The sequence below is a fragment of the Symsagittifera roscoffensis genome, chromosome 4 (genome assembly GCF_963678635.1).
Source record: "Symsagittifera roscoffensis chromosome 4, txSymRosc1.1, whole genome shotgun sequence".
NCBI classification, from domain to species: Eukaryota; Metazoa; Xenacoelomorpha; order Acoela; family Convolutidae; genus Symsagittifera; species Symsagittifera roscoffensis.
In genome coordinates, this window is record NC_087065.1 from 64,918,450 (window position 1) to 64,946,004 (window position 27,555).

Here is a 27,555-nt window from a genome sequence, read left to right on the forward strand (position 1 = left end):
AATAGTTAATTTGCTCTAGACAAAAAAACCGTAAAGTAGAACACCATAAACTTTCAAACAGGTTCGAATTGCTTTTAAAATTTTTGCGCTTCCCCGAGTCAAGTATTTAATTAGATAGACTTTAGGTGAATAATCTTTGGGTTCTAGTCTAGATTTTGAACCAATTTTGTTTATTCAAATCTAAGTAAGTTTATACCTTATCGAATTAAGATAGTTATTTGTCTACATTTCGTTTATTTGTAGCAACGACTGCTGTGCAGCACCCAAGTCCAATTTCTGACATTATTGCTCAAACCTCACTTTATTGTGTCATGAAAATGCGAGAACCGATCCTCGTGATTAAACTTATTTCATTGGACTTTTTAATAACACTCGTTTCACTATTGATTATATCATCAACCGCAGATGACTCTGCTGACTCGAGTAGCCGACAAACTCAAAGTCACACTAAGCCGAATATAGTGTTCATATTAGCCGATGATCTCGGTTGGAATGACGTTGGGTTCCATGGCAGTCGCCAGGTGCAGACCCCCCATCTGGACAGGCTGGCAGGGGAGGGGTTGATTCTGAATAATTACTATGCACAGCCCATGTGCACACCTAGTAGAGCTGCTTTAATGACAGGTGGGTCGCATCTATTGCAAGAAAAATATGGCATTGTCCAAATTTGAAGAATTTTTTCTCACACTTTTGCCGCAGTTATGAATAATATCAACTCCGTTTCCAAATAACAGTCATCTCTCGCGAAACTGATCTTCACAAAAAACAAAGCAACTATCATGCTTAACATAATCTTCCTCTTCTAGCCGACAAATAAATCTGTCGATCAGGCGCGGATCTAGGAACTTCTCGATTTCTTGAGGGGGGGGCGAATTTTCAAAAAAAATTTGAAAATTTTGTTGATCTTTTTTTTGTCGACTAAATTGATTTCCCAAGCTCTCCCAAACCACTATAAAGACACTAATTTGACGAAATTTTCTGAAATTCCGCAGACAAGTTTTTGAAAAAAGGCCAAAAAAAGGCGTTTTTAGGCTTTTTTTGGAAAACGTCGACCAAAAAATCGAGTTTTTTCGGCGCGCGCTCCCCCCTCAAAATTAGAATAAATTGGCGCCAGCAAATATTAGGGTCCGTCAGCAAATATGGATATCTCAAAATAGTACAAAGGGGGATCCTTTGGGTCGGCAGGGGGTCGAATCCCTGAGGGAGAGGGGCGTCCCCCCATCCCCCCTAACACCGCCGCTACTGAGTTATGACCGATGGGTATAACTCATAGAGTAATTTCGGATAGGGTACACCGTCTGCTCGTCACGCTATCTTATTTTCGGCCGGATAGATTCGTGCAACTTCTTAGTCTAATACCGATCCTAATCTTACTCTTATACTATCTAGTCTCAGGTTGTTTAACTAGTCTCTGCTAGGCTCAATAGATCTAGGGTATACTGGTTTATTGCGGCTGCTGAAGTACTCGGGAGAGTTCAACTAATTTCTAAGTTAAATTCAAATCTCTCTGGTGCTGAAATTAAAAGTAATTTCAGCACTTACAAATAAGTGGGTTGTTAGTTAGATGGATCATGATTGGTTAATATTAAATACTTTACATTGGTAAAATATCTAATTTATCCAATCATAAAATGTAGTTTAGATCAGGTTCCACCCATCCGGGTTTTACAGAGTTTTTTAGAATAGTTCTTCTGCAATTCGAAGGATGGATGATGGACGTTGGTATTTGGCGAACATCATAATTTTCTTCCGTTTCCTCTTTGTTAGAGAAGTTCCAGGAAGCTGGAGTTAGGGACATAAGACGTTGTGTCTTCTAGTGACAACGACTAAGTCTCCGCAACAAACTCAAATCTGATTTCAGAATGGTTGGCTATGTCAGGTTTTTCTGTTCTTCGTGGAGAACTTCTTTTGTGTCTGATCTAGTTTGGGAATGGCGTGGAGATTGTGCGTTGAAGGGATGCCTGGTTACTCGGATCTGTACGTATACTTGAACATCGAGGTGTTCATTGGTCTAGTTCAATGAAGTCCTTTTCTGCGAAGTCAAGTCGTACTCTAAATCCTTTGAGTTGTGATTGTGAGCGGCATATCGATTGTAGTTGGCCATTCTCTCTCGAGTGTAGTGGGGTCGTTTTGTCTTTAGATGTTCGTCCTTGGTGTTGTATTCTGATCTATGTATTGCATAATGTAATTTACATTTTATAAAACTTTTATTAGTTTAATATTTTTTAATTATGATTTTAGTTAGTTGTTTTCACAAAAGCTTTTTGTTTTAGTTCGGTTAATTTGAAGAGTTACTCACCCTTGAGTAGCTCTTATTAAAAATAGGAGTGTGGTCACAAAGCGTGGATGTAGCGCGGTGGGTTAGGCCGGCTATAGAGCATGCTCAGGACGTCCTTCCTGGTGGGTTATGCCAGGAGTGGGAGTATGATTTCATGCAGTTTTTGTGAGGGGTCCTGTTATGTGACAACGTTTTATGTTGGGTTTGTTGTGGTTTTTCTTATGTCTTGTTGGTTGTGTCCTTTTTTCAAAAATCAAATTGTTTGTGGTATGAGTTTGTCTATCGACTTTTTGTGTTTTATTATTTCTTTCTGAGACTTTATAATAGTCTTCAAAAGAATAAATTATCCAGTTTTAAACTGGGTTAATCCGGTTTGGGTACCGTTGGTTTCCTTTCCTTAGTCATGCTGTTATTCTATGATTTGTGGTATTTAGTAAGCTGCGTTGGTTAGTTTTGTTTAGTATATGATTCCTTTCCAACCGGGTTAAAGGAAAGTTTGAAACGTGTTATCTTGTGTTAGAGTTGTTGAGTGTGAAAACTTGAAACTGAAATTCATTATTTTAAACAATTCTTCGTGGGCGAGCTGTGCGAGTGTGGATAGAATTTCTGTGCGAATGAATGAAAATATCAAAAGGTTAGTTCTGCGTTTGCGTTTTATCAATTTACTACATAGAATTTTGAATTTTACTGCTTTTTATTGGAAAAAATTAAGTTACAAATTTTCATCATTATTAGATTTACTGCTTGGGGAAAAAATTTATAAATGAATTTACTGCTTGGTATTAAATTTATTAAATTTACGAGTGTAAAAGATTAATAGAATTTTGAAATTGTTTGAAGAAGTTTTCGATTTTTTATTTGTCTTTTGTGAATTTTTTAGATGATTGTCGGATGAAGGCTAAAAATCTAAAGAAAACATGGATAAAGAATGGTGAGTTTCTAATATTGTAATTAGTTAGTAGTATACATTTAATTCATACTTACCTGTTAGTCGTCGGGGAAAAAACCGTGGGGGAAGATGTCGTGGATGAGATCGGAAGTTGTTAGTAGTTTAGCTAAGATGCGGATGATATTTTTAGTCTGAAGCAGTGGCCAAAGCAATTGAAGTGCCTTAATGGTGGTTAGTTCTTCAGTGCCAACTGCAAACTCATAAGGTGTGTTTTGGATTAGATTATATAATTTGTGATTGAATTTAGTGTTGTGGATGAATTCTAAAATTGGGATTTCTATAGGTTCTACAAACTCGTGCGGGATAAGGAAGGGTCGGGATTCTTCGGCGTTGAAGGTCTTGGCGATGGGACAGAAGATATACATTTGGGTTATGGGACCATAATTGCGAAGAATACCATGAAGGTTAGTATCTTTAATGCAATATGTGAAATTTAGAAAAAATGGTGAAGTGTACTTGGAATTAATGAATTGAAAACGATGGTGTGGTTGTCTAGAGGGTGTGTGTAGGTCAAAGTGATTTTGGATGAAACGATAATAACTATATTTGTGGGTTTGTTTAGTGCGCAAAATAATATCGTGTGAGCAGTGTAAATCTTTTTCGTGTGGTGCAAGGAAATGAAAGGTTAGTGAAAATATTTGGAAGCGTTCTTTAAAACTTTCGTATGCTTGTGTGTCTGTTAGTGCTTCTGAAATAATGTGGTCAAACTTACGATCGAAGATGTTTAATGTAAATACATATGGTGTCTTGATGAAAAATTTCTCGGTGATTTGTGGATTAGCGAAGCGATCGTCGTCTAAGAATTGATCTTGGTTAGCTGTGATGATGTTGTGATCATAGTATTCTAGTGTATATTCATTAGCTCTAGGTGCAGTGTGTGTTTTTAGTGATTTTTTATATCCAACGTAAGTAAATTGTCTAGTGGTTAGTGGTGTAGTGAGTCGATATAGCATGTCCTTATTTCGCTCTATTTCGATGTGAGTGCTAGATAAAGGTAAGCAAAGGGGATTAGTAAAATAATAATATGAGGTCCAAGAGAGAGTGGGCATTAAAACGTATTCGTCTACAAAGCTGCGTGTTTCGTTAGTGTCGTGAGGGGTGTTTAAGGTGTATTGTGGGAATGAGGGTAAGGTGATAGCTAAAAATTCTTTTGTGTTAGTGTGCTTGGGATGGTTGATGTATTCACGGGCTGTTCCTGGTTTTGCTGGGAAAGGATGGTTGGGGAACTTTCTTTTAAAAGTGCGGTAAGCTCTATTAGTGTTGAGTGAAGATTCAGTAGATGTGGATGATGGTGCTAATGATTCAGTATAATTTGAAGAGGGTGTAGGGGTAGGGGGTTGGATGAATCTATTGTGGAAGAGATTTGGTTTATGGTTGGGGTGTGAAGGTGGTAGGGTTGTTGTTGGAGGGTAATAAAATTATCTAGCTCTGGGGAGATTCGGGGGGTGTCTGGAGAATGAGATGATTGGTCAGAATGAAATGAGGAGTAGGTTGGGGTAACTTGGGAAGCATAAGAGGGTGTAGAATTGATTGGGTCAGGGTTATTTGATAATATAGGTTGAAAAGGGGGTTGAGAAAAATTTGAAGAGTAATGAAAATTATTGGATGGGGATGGTTCTGAATCGGCGAATTCATCGGGGGTTTCAATATTCGGGTTATTGAGTTGTGAGGTGGAGTATAAAACTGAGATGTGTGAATTAGTGTCGGAATTCATGCCTGATGTTACATTACTAGGTGGGAAATTGGGTGGCGGAAAAGCAAAAAGTGGTATTATTGGGATTGGAGAGGTGAGGTTGGTTGGGTGGGAATTTGATCGGTGTAGGGATCCAAGTTGTCGGCTCATCGTGGGCTAAAAAAATGATTATTTTGAGACTGAAAAGCGGTGGTATGGGGTTGTTCAATAATTTGTTCATAAGTATTATCATCCTGTGACTGGTGTGTCATTATATGTTGGATGGGACTTTGTGATGTGGTTGGTCGAAAATTTGGATTATGTGTGATTGCTAAATTTCGAAAATTTCGTGGGACTAGGGATAGTGGATGGTTATGTGGTAGGGGTGGTAATTGTGGTGCCGTTGGCGTTGTGTCTACATTGTTATGTTCTTCGTCGTATGTGTTCTCTCGTGTTGCTATTTTTGTGTTGTATTCTTTTATTTGTGCGTCTAAAAGAATTTTGTTTATAGATGTAGAAAAGATTCCAAAAAATCCTGCAAAGAGTATGCGTGCTACGCTTGCTTGTCTATTTACTTGTGTGTGTATAGCACATGTGTTGTAAATTCCTTTTAAAAGTGAGAAAAGAAATCCAATAAAGTTAAACATTGCGTATAAAATAGTCAATTTTTCTAAGATGTAGTAGGGCCATCCTAGAAAGTCAAGAAATTCATTTTTGAGTGTAACAAAGCTAAAAATGTTGATTGGTGATATATCTTGGGGACGGTATTTTTCACCGTTTAGATATATATAATCTTTAATATCTTTAAAATATCCGCTATAATCTTGCGTGTAGATATCGGCAAATCCTGCGGTTTCTGCAAGTTTGCGTAAATTTTGGTCAATTGATTGTCTTTGTATAGTGTCCATTTGTGTTAATAATTCTTGGAATTGTTGTGTTCTAATGTGATGTTGAATATCTGATTTTGAATATATTCCTATGGATTGTAAGTCTATATTTGGGTTTAGAGCAATAGCGCGAATGCTTTCTGGTGAAAATTTTTTGAGTGATTGCTTTAATGTGGGATATGGAGTGAGAAGGTAATATTTATCTTCGTCAGGGTTTAGTTGTACTACATTGTGGCTATTTTCTGATCCACATGGGACTGCGGTATCCCAAAAATAGGTTCTTCGTGAAAGTGTGTCAACGAAATGTACTTTATTCTTATAAAAGATAGGGATTCTTTTATAACATCGTTTATCTTCAAAAACGTAGAGTGGTGATACTTTTTTAGTGCAAGTATAAAACCATAAGATGTTTCCTTCATAGTCTAAAAAATTTGATCTGTTTCCTGATAATAGGTATCCTGCGTAGGGTATTTTTAATACTGCTAGTGCAAGTGATTGTAATATTTGTGTTCGTTCTAATTCGCATAGTTGGTGTAGTGTTTCTAATTCGGAGAGTGACATTTCTTGAAAAATGCGGCTAATCGTATAATCTAGTTTCATGTCTAAGTGAATATCATAGTGGATATTGCCGAAATATGTAGTATTCATTAGTGATAATTCTTGTAAACGTGTGCTATGAGCGTCTTGGGGTTTTAGATGTCCACCAGGTTGACCTGTGCTTTTTTGAAATTTAACTGGTATATATGATTTTCCTTCATTTAGGCGTTTACTTGTGGCGTATGGGTCGATTTTTATCTTTCCAGTGGTCATGTCGAATCCATTTTCGTATTCAACTAGTATTTCAGAGTATTGTGTTTTATGATGTGGATTTCTATATTTACATGCAAGTTCTGTTTCTTGATATATTTGAAAACGTGTTAATTTATTTTCTATTTTGTGAATGTTTCGAAAATCAGTACTTATTTTTCGTGATGGATTTACTTGTTCATATGGTATTGATTGTATGAAATATTTGTCGTGAAATTTGATCATACGAGCGTGTATTCTTGCTACTTGAAATGTTGTACATGTGTCTTCAGGGAACCAAACAATTGTTGCTTGTGTTCTTGTTGTAGGGTCGCAATAACCTTGATCATTTTTACAAGGTTATCTGATTCCTTGATAGATCATTGTGTTATCTGATAAATCTCGTGTGAGTTGTATTTTTTCGAGTTGTATTTTCCAATCGAAAAACATTATTTCTTGGTATCCTTTATTTTTTGTGTCTGCTTTGCAGTTTGATGGGTTATTTATACCAATGTGTGGTATCCAATGTTTATCGTGTATGTCATAGGTTAATCGTCCGTGTGCGCCGTTATATGGGTATTTGTCATCTAGTTTTATATGTCCTTGGTGTCTTTCAAGTTGTGATTGATGTACAGAGTCTGAAAAAACTTGAAAGTATACTAACTTTCTTTCGGAGTTTTTATTTTGTGTGATGTTTAGTCTAAGTAATTCAGTTTTACAATCGTCGGGATTGAGATGTAAAAGTCGTTCTATATTACTCTGATAGAATGACTCATGGTCAAGTCGGTTTTTATTTCCGTTCGAGACCTGTGAATAATGTACTTTCTTTTCGGAAAATGTTGCTGTGAATTTATAACCTGTAACTGTTGTTGCTCGGGCTTTTGAATAGAGTGTTGCTATTACATTTGTAGTTTCTATAGCTTGTGGTTCTGTTTCACATTGTGATACTTGATTTATTGCATACTTGTGTAGTGTTTTTTGTTCGTTTTCTTAACAATCGTAATGTGTTACTAGTAAATCTTGGGGTCCTGTGCGGGGAGAAGGGTTGATGTTTTGATTTAAGGTTACTAGAAAAAGGAGTTGGAGAAAAACTAATATTTTTAGAATATACATGTGTATGATAATCCTGAGTATGGGTTATAAAATGTAATGTAACCAATTGTGTTTTTGGAATATCTGTCGTATTTATATATTACTTCAGTAGTTATAAACGGTGGTGGTAGTGATTGAGCTGTTATGTTTGGTGGGTTTAATGGGTAGGGATGTTGAGTAATGTTATTTAACTAAACTGTGATTTCAAACTTTAATTGTAAACTGTTTTGTTGGAGTATTTGGATATTGTGATCACGGATATCGTCGTGAATATCTTGGCGATATTGTAATCTATTAAGTGCCCAGTTATGAAGGCGGTTACTTTCTAGATAATGTCCAAATAATGGTGGAGGTGCTGTAAATGTATTCCAATCTAATCTTAAAGGAATATTTGTTGATGATTGTTCTCGGTATCTTGCGTCGAGATTGTTTGGAAAATTTAAGTTAAAAGGTGTCGGTGAAATTTGACTAATCGATGGTGTTGATGGAAGTGATAATGTTTCGGGTAGTGATGAAGATGTTGTATCTGTAGAAATGTCTATGGGGTCATTGATTAAATTTGGTTCACCTTGTGTGAATGAATGTGTTGTCCAATATGGTAGTCGTGATGTTTGGTTTGGGGGGTTGAAAGGATTTTCACGTATTTGTTCAGATGTTGGTGTTGAACCTAAGTAATCTGAGGGTAGGCTTGAAGTGCTTCGTTGTGAAAAAAGTGTAGGGGTTTCTGGTGTAATACCAGTGGGATTTTCTGGAGTGCTTTGTGATGGTGATTGAGGTATTTCAAAATGAACTCGGGGAGTTTGAAAATTTCTATTTCGTCGAGGATGTATAATTTGTCTATTTATTTCTGTTGTGTTTTGGTTCTGACTAAGGTGTCGTATTCTACTTAGTTCTTGTGGTAGTGTTGGGTATAGGTTATATGTTGGTTCACTTAGAGATGCTTGTCGTTGAACTGGTTCTAGTGGTTCAGATAAACGAGCGTGTCGTTCTTCAAAAGTGTATGGATTATCTTGAAAAGAAATTCGTGTAGATGTTTGAGGGTTTTGAGTAGTTGAAGGTGTTGTTGGGTTATCTTGGGATGATGTCGGTGAAGACTGACTTTGTGACTGTGGGGTAGCAATTTTTGATAGATTCTTGTTTGATTATTCTAGTGAACAAGTTTATGTTTATTATAATATTCTTCCAAAAAAATAATTAGAAAGATTGTTGCTAGGGCAAATGTGATGATTGCTTTCTTTATACATTTGCATATTGTCAAAATGAGGGATGATAAAAATGTTATGAAAATTACAAATAATAGAAAAATATCAGTTCTACTGAAAAATGTTCGTATCATTTAGACAAGTTGTATGATTCGTACCTGTGGATATAATCAAGGGTTTTGGAAAGTTGGAGAAATAGTTCGAAGATAGTGTAGAAAATTAAAAAAATGTTACAAAAAATGATTAAGATTATTAGAAAAGATTCAAGTATATCAAAAAGAAATATTATAAAGGTTGCAAGTATCGTAAAAAATTGTTTAAGGTTTATGAAAATTTTAGTGACTGTTTGATAGAAGAGCATTTAAGAAATGACTTCTTGGTCGAATATTTTTTGTTGTTTGGGGCAATTTTCAAGTGTGGTCGGATTATTTATTAGTTTTTTTGATAAGTGGGTTGAGTTTTGTAAAATTTTGTTGGGGGCAATTTTTATGGTGATCGGGAGGTCGTCTTTTTCTTTATTTTTGTTTGTCAAATGATCCGGGGTATGGTGAGATTTTTGTACTTTAGGCTAATTAAAATGTTCATTTTGTTACTTTAGGCTAAGTTAACAAATTTGTTTGGGGGGTATTTGTGGTCTGAGTTGGGGAAATATTGTTGATCTTTGGGTTATTAGATAAGGGAGGGGTATGGGATTATGGTGATATTTATTTTAGTTGTCAAGTTGGAGTGGTTTGCTTATTTTTGACCTGGAGGTCGTAAAGTTATAGTTATAGATATGCCTGGAGTTTTAAATGATTCGTCCAATTGATCTTAGTTTGAGTTAGAGAAAGTGACGGATTGGATGAATCCTATTGGTCTAATGTGAACTAGAATTATTGCGTGTTTGTCAGCATGTTATTTTGAAAAATGGAAATTGAAAATGTTTCAGAGGTTTCAAGACTGTGAAGTATAAAGTTAAAATTGCTTTTGAAATTCCACTTTCTTTAATATTTTAGATTGGGGGATGAATATTTTGTAATTTTTACGTGGTTGATTTCGAAGTCGTGTTGATTTTCTATGTTCTGATTTGTCGATTTGCTCTTGGGGTATTATTTGTTCGGTCATTTTTCTATTTTTTTCTTTCTTTTGGGGATGTTTTTTGGTCTAGGTTTTTTGTATTGTTTTTGGTGGCGGTTGATTTTGTATTTTGATTTTCGATGGGGATATCATTTTGTTTCTTTGTTGTGTTTTTCGGATGTGGGTCATTTTGAATAATTTTTAAACCTGTGAAAGAATATAATTGAGTTAATTCGCGGAGTGCGTATTCTTTTGGGTAATAAGGTAATAGGTTGTTTCGGTGCTGAACGATTTCTTTTTTGTCTGAGTCGGTGATTTTATATGTGACATCAGTGGGTCTTGCAATTATTTGGTATGGTCCTTTACGAAGGGGTTGTAATTTTTTAGAAATTCCTTTTTGAGTAGTAAAATTAGGTATTAAAACAAATGTTCCAATTTTTAAATCGGAGGCTGGTGTAAAACGTGAATTTATTTGTTCATTAATGTTTTGTCTTTGTAATAATTTTTTTGTTACTTTTTGATAAATTTCATTGTGTTTTTTATCTCTATTTAGAATCCATTCGGTGTGTGTACCGGAGGCTAATTTAAGAATTTGTGGATGATGAAAATGATCTTCATCGTGTGTATGTAAAGGTAGGTTATAACAAATTGAGTCTTTATTTGGTTGACAATAACCTTGTGCGTTTTTATGAGAATTTGCTGTAAACATTATTGGTTTGCGTGGCTTTTGGTTAAAAACCATTTCATATGGTGACATTCCTAGAGTTGTCGTGATTTGTGAATTATATGCTAAGGGAAATAATTTTACATCTGCTGACCATTCGGTATATCTTGTATCATTTCCGTTGATGATACATCTAAGATATTCTTGTAATGAACGGTTCATACCTTCGACTAAGCCGTTTGTCCAAGGTGCATGAGATGTACGTGGTTTGTGTTTAATGTTATATAAATGACATACTGTGAAAATTTCATTATTTATGAATTCTGTACCGTTGTCTGTGACTAAAATTTCTGGTAGTCCAAATTTTGCTATCCAGTGTTCATAAAGCGTTGTATACGCATAATAAGCGTTACAATGTGGTACTGGGTTAAGTGCTACATAATGTGTAAATGCGTCAACAATTACCATAATGTAGGAATTTCCTTCTGATGAGGGTGAAATTGGGCCTTTAGTATCAAATGAGATACGATGATTAAAGTACAAGCTTTGTCCTTTAAAATCTTGTTTTTGTGCTATTTGTTTTTGATTTGGGTAAGGTTTATTTAGTTGGCATACTATACAATCATTGCATAATACTTTTATCCAAATTGGTGCATTTGGGAAGTAATAGTTTTGTATAAAGTTTGAATATGTTTTTTCTGATCCAGAATGTCCTTTAATATTTTGTGTATGTGAGATATTAAAAGCTATGAGAATCATACTTAAAGGAAGACAGGGGACTGTAGATTCATTTAAGTTATACTCTAAAAGGTCTGTAGTTTCATTAATTGTTGTGTTATTAAATTTGCGAAAGTATCGGAGGAGTGTTTTGTTGCCTAGAATGGTTGAATCTGCCTTGATAGGTTTAGTTTTATATTTGTGCCATGATTTTAGTTGTCGAATTATTGGGTCAAGATTTTGATATTGTTTTAGTGTTGAAATTGTAATTGTTTCTGTTGGAGGGAGAAAAATGTTTTCAATTTCGAATTTAGATAAGGGTATTGTATCAAGTGGGTCGTGGAGGTCAAAAACTTGATTTATTGTGTATTTTGAATCGTTTGTTTGTGGTCCTGATAAATTTATTTTATCAGTTAAATTTTCTTCTTCAATTAGTGGAAAATGGTCTTTTTTAGGTGGGTGTTGTTTTGTTCGTTTTTGTTGGGTGTCATTTTTTATCCATTGAGAATATGGGATTGGTTTAAAAGTTGATGTTCCAAGTAGATCAACTTCATAGTGATTATTTTGACAATCTAAATAAAGTGGGAAATGTTGTAAGCTATTTATTTGTGATTGTTCAACGTCAGTTTTTACTGCATATTTGCATTCCAATCGGGGTGATGTTTCGTTTTCTGCAAGGTAGAATTTTATGTTTTTGGGTATTTCAACTGTTGTTTTTCGTGTAAGTAATTCAGGTGGCGTATTTCGACTTAAGGTGTCTGGTAATGCAAGATTTTTTCCTGCAGTCCAAACTATATGTAAGTTTGGAAATTTCATTAGAATTAGTTGAAATCTGTAAACTCGGTGGTTTGGTTTAGATTTTTGTGTAAAAAGAAAGATGATTGGTTTATGGTCTGTGAATAGAACTGTGGGATGTTTTGATCCAAGTATCAGAAATTCATATTCTGTCAGTGTATATATTATGGCTGTACATTCTCTCATTAGAGTTGAGAGTCGAAGCTCTGCTTGAGTGAATAATCGAGAATTTGCTGATATGAGGTTCATTTTATTTGTACCATTATGTGATTGTAATAGTGCTGCACCGATGCCAAAGTTCGAAGCATCGCACATTGCATAAAATGGTTGATTAGGGTCTGGAATTGTGTTTGAAATTTGTTCAGTTAAAAGTTTCTTTATTTCTTCAAATCGTGCTTGATGTTCTGTATTCCATTCAAAATTATTTTGTTGTCTAAGGATGTTATAAAATGGTCGTAGATATAATTGCATTTTATAAACATATTTGCTTAAAAAATTTAACATTCCAAGAAATTCTTGGATTTTCTTTTTATTTGTTGGTGGTTGAAGTTTTTGAATAGCGTCAATGCGTGATTTCAGTGGAGTGATTGTTTTTCTTTCTATATTATGTCCTAAGAATTTAACTCTTGTCAAAAAGAAGTGTGATTTATCGGGGGCGGCCTTCAGATTTTCGTTCTGAAGTATTTGGTGATATTTTTCTAAAACATTGAACATTTCTTCTTTTGTTTGTGATTGCATAAAAACATTGTCTAAATAGGTGATTGCGTTTTTCTTGAGTATTGGTGGTCTAAAAGTTTTGCTCATAAAAGCTGAAAATGCTGCTGGTCCTATGGATATTCCATAGAATAAGCGGTTGAATTCATATTGTTGGTTTCCAATAACAAATTGTGTTAAACGTCGTGATTGTTCATCTAGTGGCATTTGATTGTATAAACTATTCATATCGGCGGTTGTAAAGTATTTGCCGTTTATTTTTGTTAAAATAACTTGTATTGGTTCAATGGGCCAATTACATTTTGATTCATCTATGAGTGAATTGAGGTATCTAGCGTCGAGAACGATTTTTAATGATTCTCCTTTAGCTAGAATGATAACGGGGTTGATAAATGTGTTGCCTTTTGGTTGTTCTTCTTTATTAACTGGTGATATAATGTTGTATTGTTCTAAAATATCGAGTAATCTGTTCACTTTATCATGTAAGTGAATTGGTACATTACTGTTGCATAGACTGATGAATATTTAATTAGCTGTTTGGCTAACTTTTCGAATTCGTCTTGTGTTATTTGTGAATGTTGGAAATTAAACATTGTTAAAAATTTCTGTTGATCTTCTGTGTAGTTACTTATGTTGAATGTAGGTTTGAAATATGGGGTTTTTGTGAAATAATCCGTATTTCTGTTTTCATTATTTATTATGTTATTTATAGATAATTCTTCATTAAGAATTGTGGATTGACAAATATCTAATAATTGAATTATATTATTTACGCGATAGGCTTTTTCGTGTATTGGTGATATTGTAGCGTTGGTTTCGCAATAGCCTAAAAGTCCTAAAGGTAATGTTACCTGGTAAGGTGTGTTGTTATAGACATGTAAGGAAATAATATCTGAATTCGAGTTTTTCAAATATTTTATTGAAGAGATTGTGATTTTGAAAAATTTATGAATAGGTTTGAATTCAAAATCTGACATATAAAATTTTTGTTTGTTTTGTTCTTTATCATATTGGTGAACTTGTTTGATTGAAAAATTATAGATGTTTCCTGATAGTGGTTTCAAGTGTTTTCTTTGTTGGTTAAATATCGGGTAAAATTTTGAAAAGAATGGTGGTTGTTTATTTAATCTTTGAAAAAATGTTAGGGATGTGTCTTTTGTTTTTGTATATTTATCTTTGATTAATATTTTACTATTCAAGATGTTGATTGTTGATATATATTTCGAGATAAATGGTATTCCAATGATATTATGTTTAATATCAGTGATATGGAATATTTGTTTAAATGGCTTATTTAAAATTTTACTTTGCTCTATTGTTCTTGTGGGGAGAAGAAATAATTGGATTTTTCCGTAGTTTATTAATGTTGATCCCTGTGCTGTTGCTAACTTACTGGAGGTTTCAAGAGGTGTTAGTTTTGGGTGTAAAGTTTTTATTTCATTCCATGTGGGGATTTTTATTATATTTGATTCTGCTCCTGAATCAATTAAAAATCAATTTCAAGATCTGGTGGTTGAAATTCTTTGTTTCTTGGACTTTCTAAGAGAAATGGTATTGTCCAAATTTTTTCTTGGGGTTGTTCTTTTTGTATATTTTGATAAATGTGATTTGTGTTCAAGCATTTTGTTTTATCATTTTCAGTGGGTTGATTTGTAGTGTTAATTCTATTAGTTTTTTGCGTCGTTGGTGTGGAATGTATGGGTTTAGTATAATAATTGTGAAGAAATTCTGATTGATTTTCATATATGTGTGATGAAAAAGGTTGTTCATATATAACAGATTCATAGTCATTTTTGACGTTTATCATATTGATGGAGAGAGTGTTTTCTGTGTCGCTTTCTGAATCTGATGATCCACAGTTTATTTGATTGAGTTGTAACGTATCAGTTACTGTGTCATCAATACCTGGAGGGTCTGATGTTGTTTCTGGATTAGATTGTACGTGATTGATATGTCTTTGATGTTTAGGTGTACTACTTCTGTGGCGCTATTAGAATTATTATAGTGATTATTATTCCGGTGTGGTGATTGGGAATAATTTCTATAACGATTATTATAACTTGAATGTCGATTTTGTGAATTATTTCGCGATCTATTTTGATAATTACTGTTTGTTCTGTTATATGAGTTATTTCTTGATCGGTTGTTTGGATAATACTGATTTCGATTGTTTGAATAACTTCTATTTCGATTATTGGAATAGTTTCTATTTCTATTATATGATGAGTTTCGTGACTGATTGTTTGGATAGTATCTATTTCTTGATTGGGAATTAGATCTAGAAACAAACTGTGTTGTGTTTGAATTAGATCTGGAGTAGTTATTTCTACTATTTGGTCTATTGTAGTGATTTTGTGACCAATTTTGTGTATTTCTTCGTTCTGGCGATCTTCCTCGATAACTTGAGTTATGTGGTGATTGATTTCTTGTATAATTTTTATTGTTCGGGAGTGGTTTTCCTGAACTATTGTTGCTGTATACATTTTTGTTCGGTAGATTTTGATCTTTCTTCATATATTGATAGAATGACTTATTTGGTTCTTTGTATTTTTGAGGTTTATTTGATTATCTTGCTGTTTTTGTCTACATTCAGAAATACTATGTCCGTATCGTCGGCAATAATTACACCATTTTTTGAAAGATGGTTTGCCTTTAAAGTTTGGGTGTTTTTCGTATATATTGAGTATTTCAGTGATTTTTTCAACGAGGTCTGTATCTGATTCCTGTATATTGTTAATATTTGTGGAAGCTGTTTCAATTCTGTTAACGTATTGTAATTTCAGATTTTCCGTTTCTTCGAGTTTCATTGTGATTTCTGCTTGTTCTAATTTGTCTGCTAGTTTTCGAAAATCTAAATCGGGTTCTCAAATTGAAGAAGGATGGGATGCTCTCTTTTTTATTGCTATTTTCCTTAATTGTGGTGTTAAGGTCATCATTAAGATTTCTGTCATCTTTGTGTTTTTATAGTCGTGTGTATTTAGTGAATATGCTTTTCGAACTAGTGTTTCGATTCGTACTGCTAATTGCTTGATGGTTTCGTTTGGTAATCTGCGAATTTCATTACATAAAACTCTTTGTTGTTGTTTGTTTCTTTCAGAGTCAAACATTTTTGAAAATTCCTGTGTAAACCTTTTCCAATTTGATTTTATTTCTGGAGGTAATACTGAAAACCATTTTTGGGCTGCGCCATCTAAGGTTGTTTGTATCAACGCTGTGCGTCGATGTATCCAGTTTTGATGTAGTGGCGTATTAATTGGTTCAGGTCCAATGTTTAAAATCAAGTTTGCTGTTACTGCATTTAAATAATCTTCTACAGAGTATTCAGGGTCTGTTCCTGTGAAAACCGTTAAAGGTTTATTTGATGTTATTGATGATCCACCCATAAGGTATGGATTCATTGTCATTTGTAATGATTCTGCTGCATTTGGCATTTGAGAAAAATTTGAAAGTTGGTTTCTTGTTATTTCATGTTGTTGAAGATAATATGGGAGTGGTATTTCATTTTGCATTTGTGTTGGTTGATACGAGTGTGCAATCATTGGATTTTGTTGTTGAATTGGTTGAAAAGATTGTGTATTAATTGGATTTTGTTGCTGAATTGGTTGTTGATGTTGTGTATCTATCGGTTGTGGTTTCTGTACTCCTTGTCCACAATATTCTTGAGTATATGGTGCAAATATGTCTGGTTGTAAGAAATCATCATCTGAGGATAAATAATCCATTTGATAAGATGTCTGTTTTTTATTTTTATTTTGTTGAAAAAATGGGTAATTTTCACTGCGATCCTGTGGAGGATTTGTTTGGAAATTTACTGAATTAGGTTGGGCCATTGGGTTATCCCAGTTTCGAGATCTTGTATATTGGTTAAAATTTCTTCGTGGTTGATAATTTGTTTTTGATGGATGTGTATAATTATAATTATGGTCTGCAAAGTTGTTTCTAGTGAATGTTTTGCGTGTTTTTGGTGGAATTGTCATGGGTCTGTATGTTTGGTAATCCATAAGTGAATATTTTGGGGCAACCGAAGGTTTAACGGTTGATTGTAAGGTTACCTGTGTTTGTGAAGGATTTGTATTTCTTGGTGTTGTTAAGTTTGGACGTATTGGTGAAATACTTTGTTGTGTAGTTGTTGTGTGTACAATTTCTTCATTTATGAAGTGTGATGGTGTCTGGATATCTTGTTGAGTAAAATTCCTAGTTCCATTGAGGTTTTCATTGTGTATGACTGTAGAATTTAAACTATTATTTTGTGTATCGGGCAAAAATGTATTATAGTTTAATGGTGTTGCATCAATGGTTAATGGTATTACTCTTACATAATCTCTTTTGTAAGATATCGTACTTATTGCTTGACTTGCGATTGATTGTGGGAAGCTTATAAATGCGGGATGAGACCATTCGGGGTCCCAAACATAGTCTGATTGTTCTGTGATAGCAGTATCATCGTTCGAGTTTTGGGGTCTAAAATTTTTTCTTGCTTGTGCAATTAAATCAATATTGTGTGTGAAATAATCTATTATGAACCATGCCAAAATTTTTTGTAGATCGTGTTTTGTATGTTGTGAAACTTCGTCTTTCGCCAAATTTTCTTTAATGATGTTTAAATAACTAGAGAGTAGTGTGATTTCATGTCGTACTCTTACATGTTTAGATGTTTCTGTCGGTGAGACATTTGGTATTGGGATTTCGTTTTCTAATATCGAGATATAACTATATATTATTGCGAAAACTTCATGGGTGAATATGGAGTTTGCTCTTTGTGAGTTATGATATTGGATGCTTTTTATATATTCTGAAAATACTTTTGAAAATTCTAAATCAAGATCGTCTGTTTGAATTATATATTTACTATGATTAAGGTTTGGTGAGGTGAATTCTATGGAGTAGATTCCATACTGTTGTGTTAAGTTACATATATCTTTTAGATAGTGATCTATGATTTGTCTTTTGATTTTTACATCTGGGAACTCTGTTTTACATGGACTGATTCCGGGTTCAAATAAATTTAAGAGTAAATTTTTGCAAAATATATGTTGTCCTCTATCAGTGGTTGCATCTACTATAAAAGGGAAGATTTCATCATCATCTGGACTTTCGTCACCTGGGGTGTGCGTTGAGCTCATTTTTTCGTTCGATGACTGTTAATATGTAATTATTAATGTGTCGAATTGGTTGATTCCAATTGTATAAATGTACTGGTTTGTGTTTATACTGCTTTTTTATTCTTCTTTTTCCTCTTTTTGATGAATTTGAAGTTGTTTCTGAGTCAGAGAAATATAATTGATCGTGAATTGGGCAATTTTTATCTATTGATTCTTTTAGTTTGTAAAGTTCGTCTAAACTGTTGGTTTCTGATTCTGAAAATGCGTTTCGGTTTTTTGAAAATCTTTTTCGTGTTATTTGTCTTTGTTTAGTTATTATTTTTCTCTTTAGTGTTTGTCGTTTTGTTCGAATGTATCCAACTGTTTGTGTATGAGGTGTGATTACAAGGTCGTATTTTTTGTTATCTATTTCACAATTGTGTAAAACGATTGTTTGTTTATTTCCTAGGTTTTTAAATGACATAAGGTTTAAGATGACGGATGCAAAAGGTTGTTAAGTGAATTCTAATTGCTTAAACTGTTAGTCCTTACGATTTTTTGGTTAGCTTAACCTGGGTCTATTTGTTCAGGGTTGGAGAGAAAAGTATATCTATTCCGGAGAATGATTTTTACTTTCTCGTGACTAGTATAAGCTAAGGTGTTAACTTACTTAATCTTACTTAGGGGTAGTGATTGTGTTCAAGGGTTGGAGAATAGTAAATCGATCCACAAGGTTCAGGTATAATTAGAACGCGAGTAGTTCGTTAGATACTATTTTAAACTTACTAAGTCTAAGATTTATCCTGGGTCTGGTAAGAGGGGGGAGTCAAGTGAAGGATGAATAACCGAAGTTCTTCACTGTTTATCCTAATTTGAATGATTAGTTTTGTTTAAAAATTTCTATTAGTCTTGGGTCTTTAGAAAGGGTTGGATAGTGAATCGACGTTTGAGGTCGTTAGACACTAGTTAAGTGGGTGGGGGAGAACAAAATTGTTCATTTTGATCCAAGGATAGGCCTTGATGATCAAGTTCGAAATTTAGTTAACTAGATAATGATTTAAGATCCAAGGATAAGCCTTGATGATCTGATTTTAAAATTAAATGAATTTAAGTTTTAATAAAGATTTAAATTTATGTAAAGAAAAGATTTAGTGTTTTGATGATATTAGTGAGCTTATGAATGCTGTTATGTTTTAGGTGATGAAGCTGGAACAACAGAATGATTTATGATTACTAACCATTTATTGTCATGCTACTAATTTTTATTTTTATTTTCCAATAAATATTTTTCAAACATGTTTTGTATATTACTGCAGAGTTTAGGAAAACGATCTGAGATCTTTTTATCAATCGTTATTGTGTATTAATAATTTTGTTTAGCGCCTGAAATGATTTTGAAGATTAACTTCAAGGTTTTATGTTTGCAAATGAAAATCTAAATTCATTGCCAGTAGTATTCTAAATATAAAAGTTTGTTCTGGTTTTTGCCGAACTATCATATAACTATATGGCAAGTTTCTACTTTGTCGTATGTCGTCTCTGGTTCGAGGTCTTCTTCCAATTCCGGGTAGTTCTGTTATGGTTCGGAATATTGGCTCTGATCTATTGAGTCGTAGAGACATTTCGATTAAATTATTGTCGTATAACATTTTGTAAATGTTTTTGTCTAATTTCTAATCTATTTTGGTTAATTCTAAGCTATTAAGGTCTTGTTCGAGACTTATGGTCGCACCAGATGAGTTATGACCGATGGGTATAACTCATAGAGTAATTTCGGATAGGGTACACCGTCTGCTCGTCACGCTATCTTATTTTCGGCCGGATAGATTCGTGCAACTTCTTAGTCTAATACCGATCCTAATCTTACTCTTATACTATCTAGTCTCAGGTTGTTTAACTAGTCTCTGCTAGGCTCAATAGATCTAGGGTATACTGGTTTATTGCGGCTGCTGAAGTACTCGGGAGAGTTCAACTAATTTCTAAGTTAAATTCAAATCTCTCTGGTGCTGAAATTACAAGTAATTTCAGCACTTACAAATAAGTGGGTTGTTAGTTAGATGGATCATGATTGGTTAATATTAAATACTTTACATTGGTAAAATATCTAATTTATCCAATCATAAAATGTAGTTTAGATCAGGTTCCACTACTGCTGTTGATATATAAAAAATGTCATAAATGTCGAGAAATAAATTAACTTCCTCCAGTTTTGCCCAATGAGCTATTTTTTTATTGTGGCACTTTGAACAGAAATCAAAATAATTGACCCGCCCGGTCTCATCAATAAGAACCCTCTTATAAGTATAGTAATAACAGGTGTTTTTTTCCGACAAAATGGTTTAATGGTTCAAATAAGGGAAAAAAGACAAAAAACTCCTCGCCCATTGAGTGGTCGGATCCGAAACCATTATGGATGTACCCCCTACAAACGCTTTTCTTATCAATTCCTTTTATTACTATAGGCAGATATCCGATAAGGACTGGTATGCAGCACAAAGTGGTCATAAACAGGCAGAGGATGGGACTGCCTCTCCACTTGAAACTCCTCCCACAACACCTCAACGACCTCGGATACCTCAGCCACGCAGTCGGCAAGTGGCACTTAGGACACTTTCACGAGAGGTATACTTCGCACGAAATGAACATCAATTTGCTCAATCAACTGAGCTATCCGTTCGAGATGGATTCAACAGTGCTGATTTAAATTATCCGGACAAAACGAACAACAAGGGAAATTTTATTAGCGATTTCTCAAATTGGATTGAGATTAGATAAAATGAAGAGATTGGAAATTGCTAAGAATTTTACCAGAATTAGTATGGTGCTACTTTTATGCGAAATTCAGAACCAAATTTTCACCCCAAAAATGGGTCTTATGGTTTTTTATTGTTAATCAAGAATTACGCTGAAACTACTTGGTCGATCATTAACATAATTACGTCAAAATGAGTATCTTACGTATCCCAACAAACTCCAGAATGGTATACACCTCAAAAAATTGCGCGAAATGTTTAAAAAACGTTTTAAAATAAAAAATGGTGTTTTATATAGTAAAAACGACCATTTTTATCTTTATAAAAAAATAAAATCAGTTTATACAATTTTTTGGAGTGTTTACCTTTATTAAAAATTGTTGGATTAAGTAAGAGGCTCACTTTCATTTAAATATGTAAATGGTCGACTAATCAGTTTCAGCGTGATTCTTGATTAATTAAAAAAAGAAAAAAAGTTGGGTTATATTTTGGCCTTGAATTTTGCAAAACAAATTCTGCTGAAATTCTAAGCAGTTTGGTATTCATCTTTTTTCACCTGAAGTTGACCCATGTTGAGTAAAACGCGTTTTAAATTTCAAGTTAAATGCGTTTCGTCCTGATAATTTAAATCAGCACTCTAATCTTAAAAACTGAAGCGCGTGTGCTCTTTGATGTGTCAGCTTAATGAGTGCCATGCCTTGCTATCGAGAAAAAGTCATGCCATAAGATTTTTTGATTTTTCAATACGTTTGTACTTTCTTTTGCCAGCTGAATACTTCATCAATGAACTGGTTCGGTTTTGGAAATGACTCAAGGGAAGAATCACTCTTAATAGTTATAAAAACTGCTATACACTTTATGCTCCAAGATTTGTTCCAGATCTGCAAGTTGTTTTTGGAGATTCAAAGTCGCGTCATTGTTAATTTCGCGACCGAAATTTCCTAGTTTGGATATATTTTTAAAAAAAATTGCGTAATGGTTCTAGAAATATCGAACCGGAAACATCTCCACCAACTACGTAGTAGTAAACAGACAACAGCGAATTAATACTCGTCAACAAAAAGACAAACACTACGTTAACCAATAAGAATTGAAATGAGAAACACAGCCAAAAGACAGTTTGAAAAGAGTCGTAAATCGCTAGCATACAGAAAAGAAAAACTGAATTGTTTTTTGAAAAGCATATCAGCTTCATAGTTTCAAAACAAAAAGTATATCGCTTTACAGCTCTAAAAGAACAAACAAGGGTTGACACTGTTTTGATAAATTTAGCTGAGAAAATTGGATCAATAAATAAGATTTTTATTCCCTTGGGAATCTAAAAAATATATTTCTCTTTCGAAATAGGAAGTCGAGTTTATGTTTCGGCCGAATCGACCAAAAAATAGTATGTTTCCACAGCCTCGACCCAGACTCGATGTTTTTGACCAACTCAAACCATGCTGTATATGCCTTGATTTTGCTCGAGGTAGTACGCCCAAGGAAAAACGTTTTGACCGAATTTGACCCAGGAGTTTTTGAACCGATAAGTTACGGCCACGGAAAAACATTTTGACTGGGCTCGGCCGAAGGAAAACGTTTCCAATGACTTACACCGAGGAGCTTTTTGACCCAGAAGAGTTTCGACCGCAAAAAAAAAACATTTCGACTTCGTTCGACGGAGGAAAAACGTTTTGACTGAGTTCGACCGAAGGTTTTTCAACCTTAAAGTGTTTCGACCAAGAGTAAAAAATTTCGACTGTGCTGTAAATTTGTGTTCGACTTCAACTTTATGCTTTGACCTTGTGTTCGACTTTATCTTTTGACTTCATGTTAGCTTTGATGTTTCGACTTTGTGTTTGACTTTATGTTTCGAATTTGTGTTCGACTTTAGGTTTCAATTTTGTGTTCGACTTTATGTTTCAACCGACTGGACTCCATGTTTCGATTTTGAGCTCGACTATAGGGCACTCTCGAGTATGGATTTTTGGTCGAACTATGGCAAGTATTCGAACCGCATCGGTCGAAACATAAATCGCAAACTTCGACCCGGCAAGTCAAAAAACTTAGAGTTTTTAGCAAGCGTTTGGTTCACGAGCCGATGCAAAAATTGCTTTCACTTGGCTAAGTCATGTCAACTAATCAGGAGCAAAATAGGTAATCAGCTATAAATATTAAATCAAACGACCGGAGTTTCAAAATTTTAGAGCAATTTTAATACTAAAGATAGTTATAAGACAACCAATATGCCGGAAAAAAAAAACAATATTAAGTTTTGAAAAATCTGCTCAGCAACGCAACTAACCTGTACAACAAGACTGCTCGTATATCAGGAAAAAACCTGAATGTTTCAATTGCCCCTTAAAGCTGGTGATAAGGTTTTGCTTCAAATATCTCAAAAAAAACTAATCGTATCAGGGCAAAACCTTGAATGTTCCTTCCGAGTGTCCATAAACTGGTCACGAATAGTTTTTGGTTAATGAATTACTGACAAAATTTGAAATGTCAGCTGAATATTATGAACCATGTATGGAATAAATAGGACTATTAGTCTGCTTCAATTGAAATGGGATTGATTTTATAGTGAGGGATAATTTGCCACGCGTCAATAATGCGCGTTATTTTCTCACCATCAAAGAAAGTATCACAGGGCTCTTATAGTCACGTTAGTCTATTAGTGAGGGTTGCTCAGCAATTTTTAAGTCAACGCAGTCTAGTGGTGAGCGCGACCCATCTGGTACCACGAAGGGAAATATTTTTGGCAAGTGATCCAAATAAAAAAACGACCCCGAGCTTATCTATTATTTACTTTCTTCAAAACTTGGAACAAAAATTGCTAGCTTCAATTTAATGTTATAAAAACGCATTATATTGAGTGTTAATTAAGTTTAAAATTTAAATATGACTTTTGACTAGAAAATTAAAATTTGACTAGAACATTTTCTTGCGAACTCTGAAGAGGGACCACATGATGAAAAAATTTCAACCAATCAACCCCCCCCCTACCACCAAATGGACCAAATTAAGATCATCCACCCGAGCGTTCGATTTAAATTAAATTTGCTGAGCGCTGCGTGTAAAATGCTATTCTGATTGGCGAAAAGTTCGAACTTGGAACCAAGTTAACATTCTTCCCCCTAAACGTGTTCGGGGGAAGGATTTTACCTTGTTTCTTCAAACTTTCTTCAATCGGTATCTGTACAAAGCTAAACTTTTTTTACTATGTCTTTGATCTGGCAATGTTTGAAAATTCATTTAACAGCCATCTGCTAACTTTGTAATCTAACCGGTCAGTATTAGTTTTTCTGGCCTGAATTAATTTGATTACTGTGAGATTTTTGTGATTTTGTGAGATTATTGAATACTCAATTCTGATTGGCCGAAAATGACTGAAAGTCAATTTCCATCATTCGGTTCCTCAATCATGAAAGACGCCAAACATTCGTGTTAAAATAAGAATTGACCTTCACTGCGCTTACGCATTTTTCAGTAGCAACGGAGAAACTGCTCGAAATCGAAAGGGGGTCTAACGATGATCGTGTGACGGGGGGCTATTCTTATGCGCAAAGGACCGAATGGGCGAAAAAACTCATGGGCGAAGGATCGAAAGCAAAATTAGCCAAAAGTCAATTTTTAATAAGGAGCACTTGCTATTCAATTAAAATGAATTAAATGAAGCAATACTTTCATAACGAAACCCTTGAAATAAAAAATTTGTTCCAATTCGGCGGTGGTCAGTGACACTTTGAAAATTTTGCATATTTCTGCCGTTTTTTTACATTCGGTCAATATTCAATATCAATATTCAGTCCCTGGAAATGTTTACAGTGCTGATTTAAATTATCCGGACAAAACGAACAAAACTTGAATTTTCAAACGCGTTTTTCTCAAATTGGGTCAAGATTAGACAAAAAGTGAAGAGAACAAAAGTTGCTTAGATTTTCACCAGAAATAATATGGTGCCATTTTTTCTCCGAAATTCTCAACAAAAACTTTACCCCAAAAATGGGTCAATTTGGCTTTTTTCAATTAATCAAGAATTACGCGGAAACTACTTTGTTAATTGATACAAAAGTTATAACACAGGAAGCCTCTTACACAGCTCAACAAACTTTAATATGGGTTAAATCTCCAAAAATTTGCGCAAATTGTTTAAAATTTATTGTTTATCAGAGATTCTGGGCTTTATATAGTAAAAAACACATTTATTGACTATCAAGTGAAAATTTTTTCTCTTATACTGGTTTTTGGAGATTTAACCCTTTTAAAACTTTGTTGAGCTGCGTAAAAGGCTTCCTGTGACATAATTTTCTTATCAATTAACAAAGTAGTTTCCGCGTAATTCTTGATTAATTGAAAAAAGCCAAATTGACCCATTTTTGGGGTAAAATTTTTGTTGAGAATTTCGGAGAAAAAATGGCACCATATTATTTCTGGTGAAATTCTAAACAACTTTTGTTCCCTTCACTTTTTGTCTAATGTTAACTCAATTTGAGAAAAACGCGTTTGAAAATTCAAGTTATGTTCTTTTTGTCCGGATAATTTAAATCAGCACTGTACTTTCTTTCCAAATTGTAGATTACTGAAATCTGATTGGCTGATTTTTATTTTCGCGCCTTCGGTCCTTCGCGTATGAGGGATTCTACCCATGTGATGTACCTATTAGCATGCGATAATTGTTTTAATGAAAAACATATTAGCCTAAATTTTCAAATAGCTTCGAAAAACGTTTCATTTTTTAAAGAAATAAAAATTTCACTTTCGTCTAATTAAAAATTTGGCTAAGTGTACAGATACGTGATCCTCGCGTTAATTTTTATGGAACGCTCAGTCCCGGTCGTAAAAAAAATGCACTCTTTTTGGACGAGGAATAAGATAATTTATTTAGTTTTATAAGGGTGCTCGTTTTTCGCACTTGATTAAACTCTTTCACGATTTTGTTCAATGTATGGGCCTGGAACATTTCGGCCACTTGACTCCAATCATTATAATATTCATTAATCAAATCATTAACACTATCATATATAATTTCAGCTTCCTACCCACATCAAGAGGGTTTGAGTCATTCTATGGGCTATATAATGGTAAAGGAGACTACTTCAGTCATCTCGACACAGAATTAGGGATGACTGGACTCGATTGGCATTTGGACGAAGGACCCAACCGAACCGATCTCCACTCGGAGCTGGGAGAATACGCGACTAGAGCGTTCGCCACAAGGGCAGACCAATTGATAAGTGAACATGATTTCGAAAGGCAGCCGATGTTTCTGTACATGGCATTGACTGCTCCGCATTCTGCTTTGCCACATGATCCGCTTCAAGTGCCGTTTCAGACGGAGCAACAAGTAACGGTTGGTAAAAATGCGGAATAAAAACTTTACTTCATCGAAAGAAAAATTGATTAAAACATTAATTTTGTTTCTTCATTTATTCTGCCTAATGATTGGGCACGCATTTGAACTTTTGTCTAAAAATTTGTGCCTGAAAAAAAAACATTTCACAAAAATTTGGGTAAATTTGGGTGCGTTCGGTCAAAAAATTATTAAGAGGTGGATTTATGATTTTTTGGTGGGTGGGCGGATACGCACTTTTTAAAAACACAGGCCAAAATGCCATTTCTAGACAAATTCTGGAAGATTGACTCAAATCTCCTCAATGGTGCCACGCAAAAAATTCGATAGTTGGTTGAAAATGGACGGTGTAAAAAGGAGATCAGGGGGGTCGAATCCCTGAAAGAAGGGCGCTTCCCCTCCCCTGGACTTAAGTATTTGTAATCTTCTCAGTTCACAGCAATTGATCCCATTACTTCTTCATATATATTTTGAAAGATCTATTCATGATCACAGGGCCCAGAAGAAACACCAAGGATGCTGCATTTTGTGAATAACAACCATGATGTTTATAATTATAATGGTTCAATCCTTTTCGACCTTCATTTTATTTTTAAAAAATTTAACTTGTAGGGAACGTATCACACGCAAAGACGAAAGTATTTGGGTATGCTAAAAGAAATGGACGACTCGATAGGCCGAATTGTCGCATCTCTGAAGACCAAAGGAGTCCTAGATAATACAATCATCATCTTCAGTTCCGACAATGGAGGTGCACCGAACGGGTTCCAATTTGGATGGGGTTCCAACTATCCTCTGCGATCTTCAAAGGGTTTCTTTTATGAGGGAGGTTGTCGAGTTGCCGGGTTTGTTTGGGGTACTTTGTTTGCACGAAGAGCTGGACAAGTGGCTACTGAAATGATGCACATTTCTGATTGGTTGCCGACGTTGTACGATTTCGCTGGAGGAAATGTCGAACACTTAGAAGACATTGATGGCTTTAGTATGGTCGATGTTTTAACATGCCGCAACTTGACTTCGCCAAGAACAGAATTTGTTCTTAATTTTGACCCCCTCGAAAACGCAAAATCTATGAGAGTTGGAAAATATAAGTATCTTTTGAACCCCGAGGACTTCTTCGTGCATAATGATTTGCACGATTGGTACCAGGCTCCCGGAGAATATCCAGGCACTAATGAAACTATGATTCCCAATACGCATCCAGCTCAGATAACATGTGAAAACATGCCCCAAGATATTGATTTGAAGTGCTTTTCTCAGATAAGTCAACGTTACGAGTGTTTATTTGACATCGACAAAGACCCGTGTGAGTTTCATAATCTGATAGACGATGAAGGTTATGCGGAAGTGAAGGAAAAACTTCTGGAAAGAATTGAGTACTGGGAGGGCAAACAAGTTCCTCCAATGAGACCCCCGGTTGAATGGGATGCGAATCCGAAATTCTTCGACCATACCTGGAATCCCTGGACTAATGATCCAACTATTCATCCGACTGAACCTTACACGTGCCACCCTAAACACTGTCCACCTGACACAAAAATCAATACCAAAAAATTGGAGCTTTAGTAAATGCAAAA

General features: G+C 34.6%; 1 protein-coding gene across 1 annotated transcript; it reads left to right on the plus strand.

The window, feature by feature from the left end:
* Positions 1-250: 250 nt before the first annotated feature.
* Positions 251-27,555, plus strand: LOC134844025 (arylsulfatase B-like). The gene is made up of 4 exons (XM_063860479.1): positions 251-624; positions 20,356-20,515; positions 25,660-25,978; positions 26,591-27,555. Exons 1-4 carry the CDS (start codon positions 312-314, stop codon positions 27,542-27,544), a joined length of 1,746 nt encoding a protein of 581 aa, XP_063716549.1. The 5' UTR covers positions 251-311; the 3' UTR covers positions 27,545-27,555.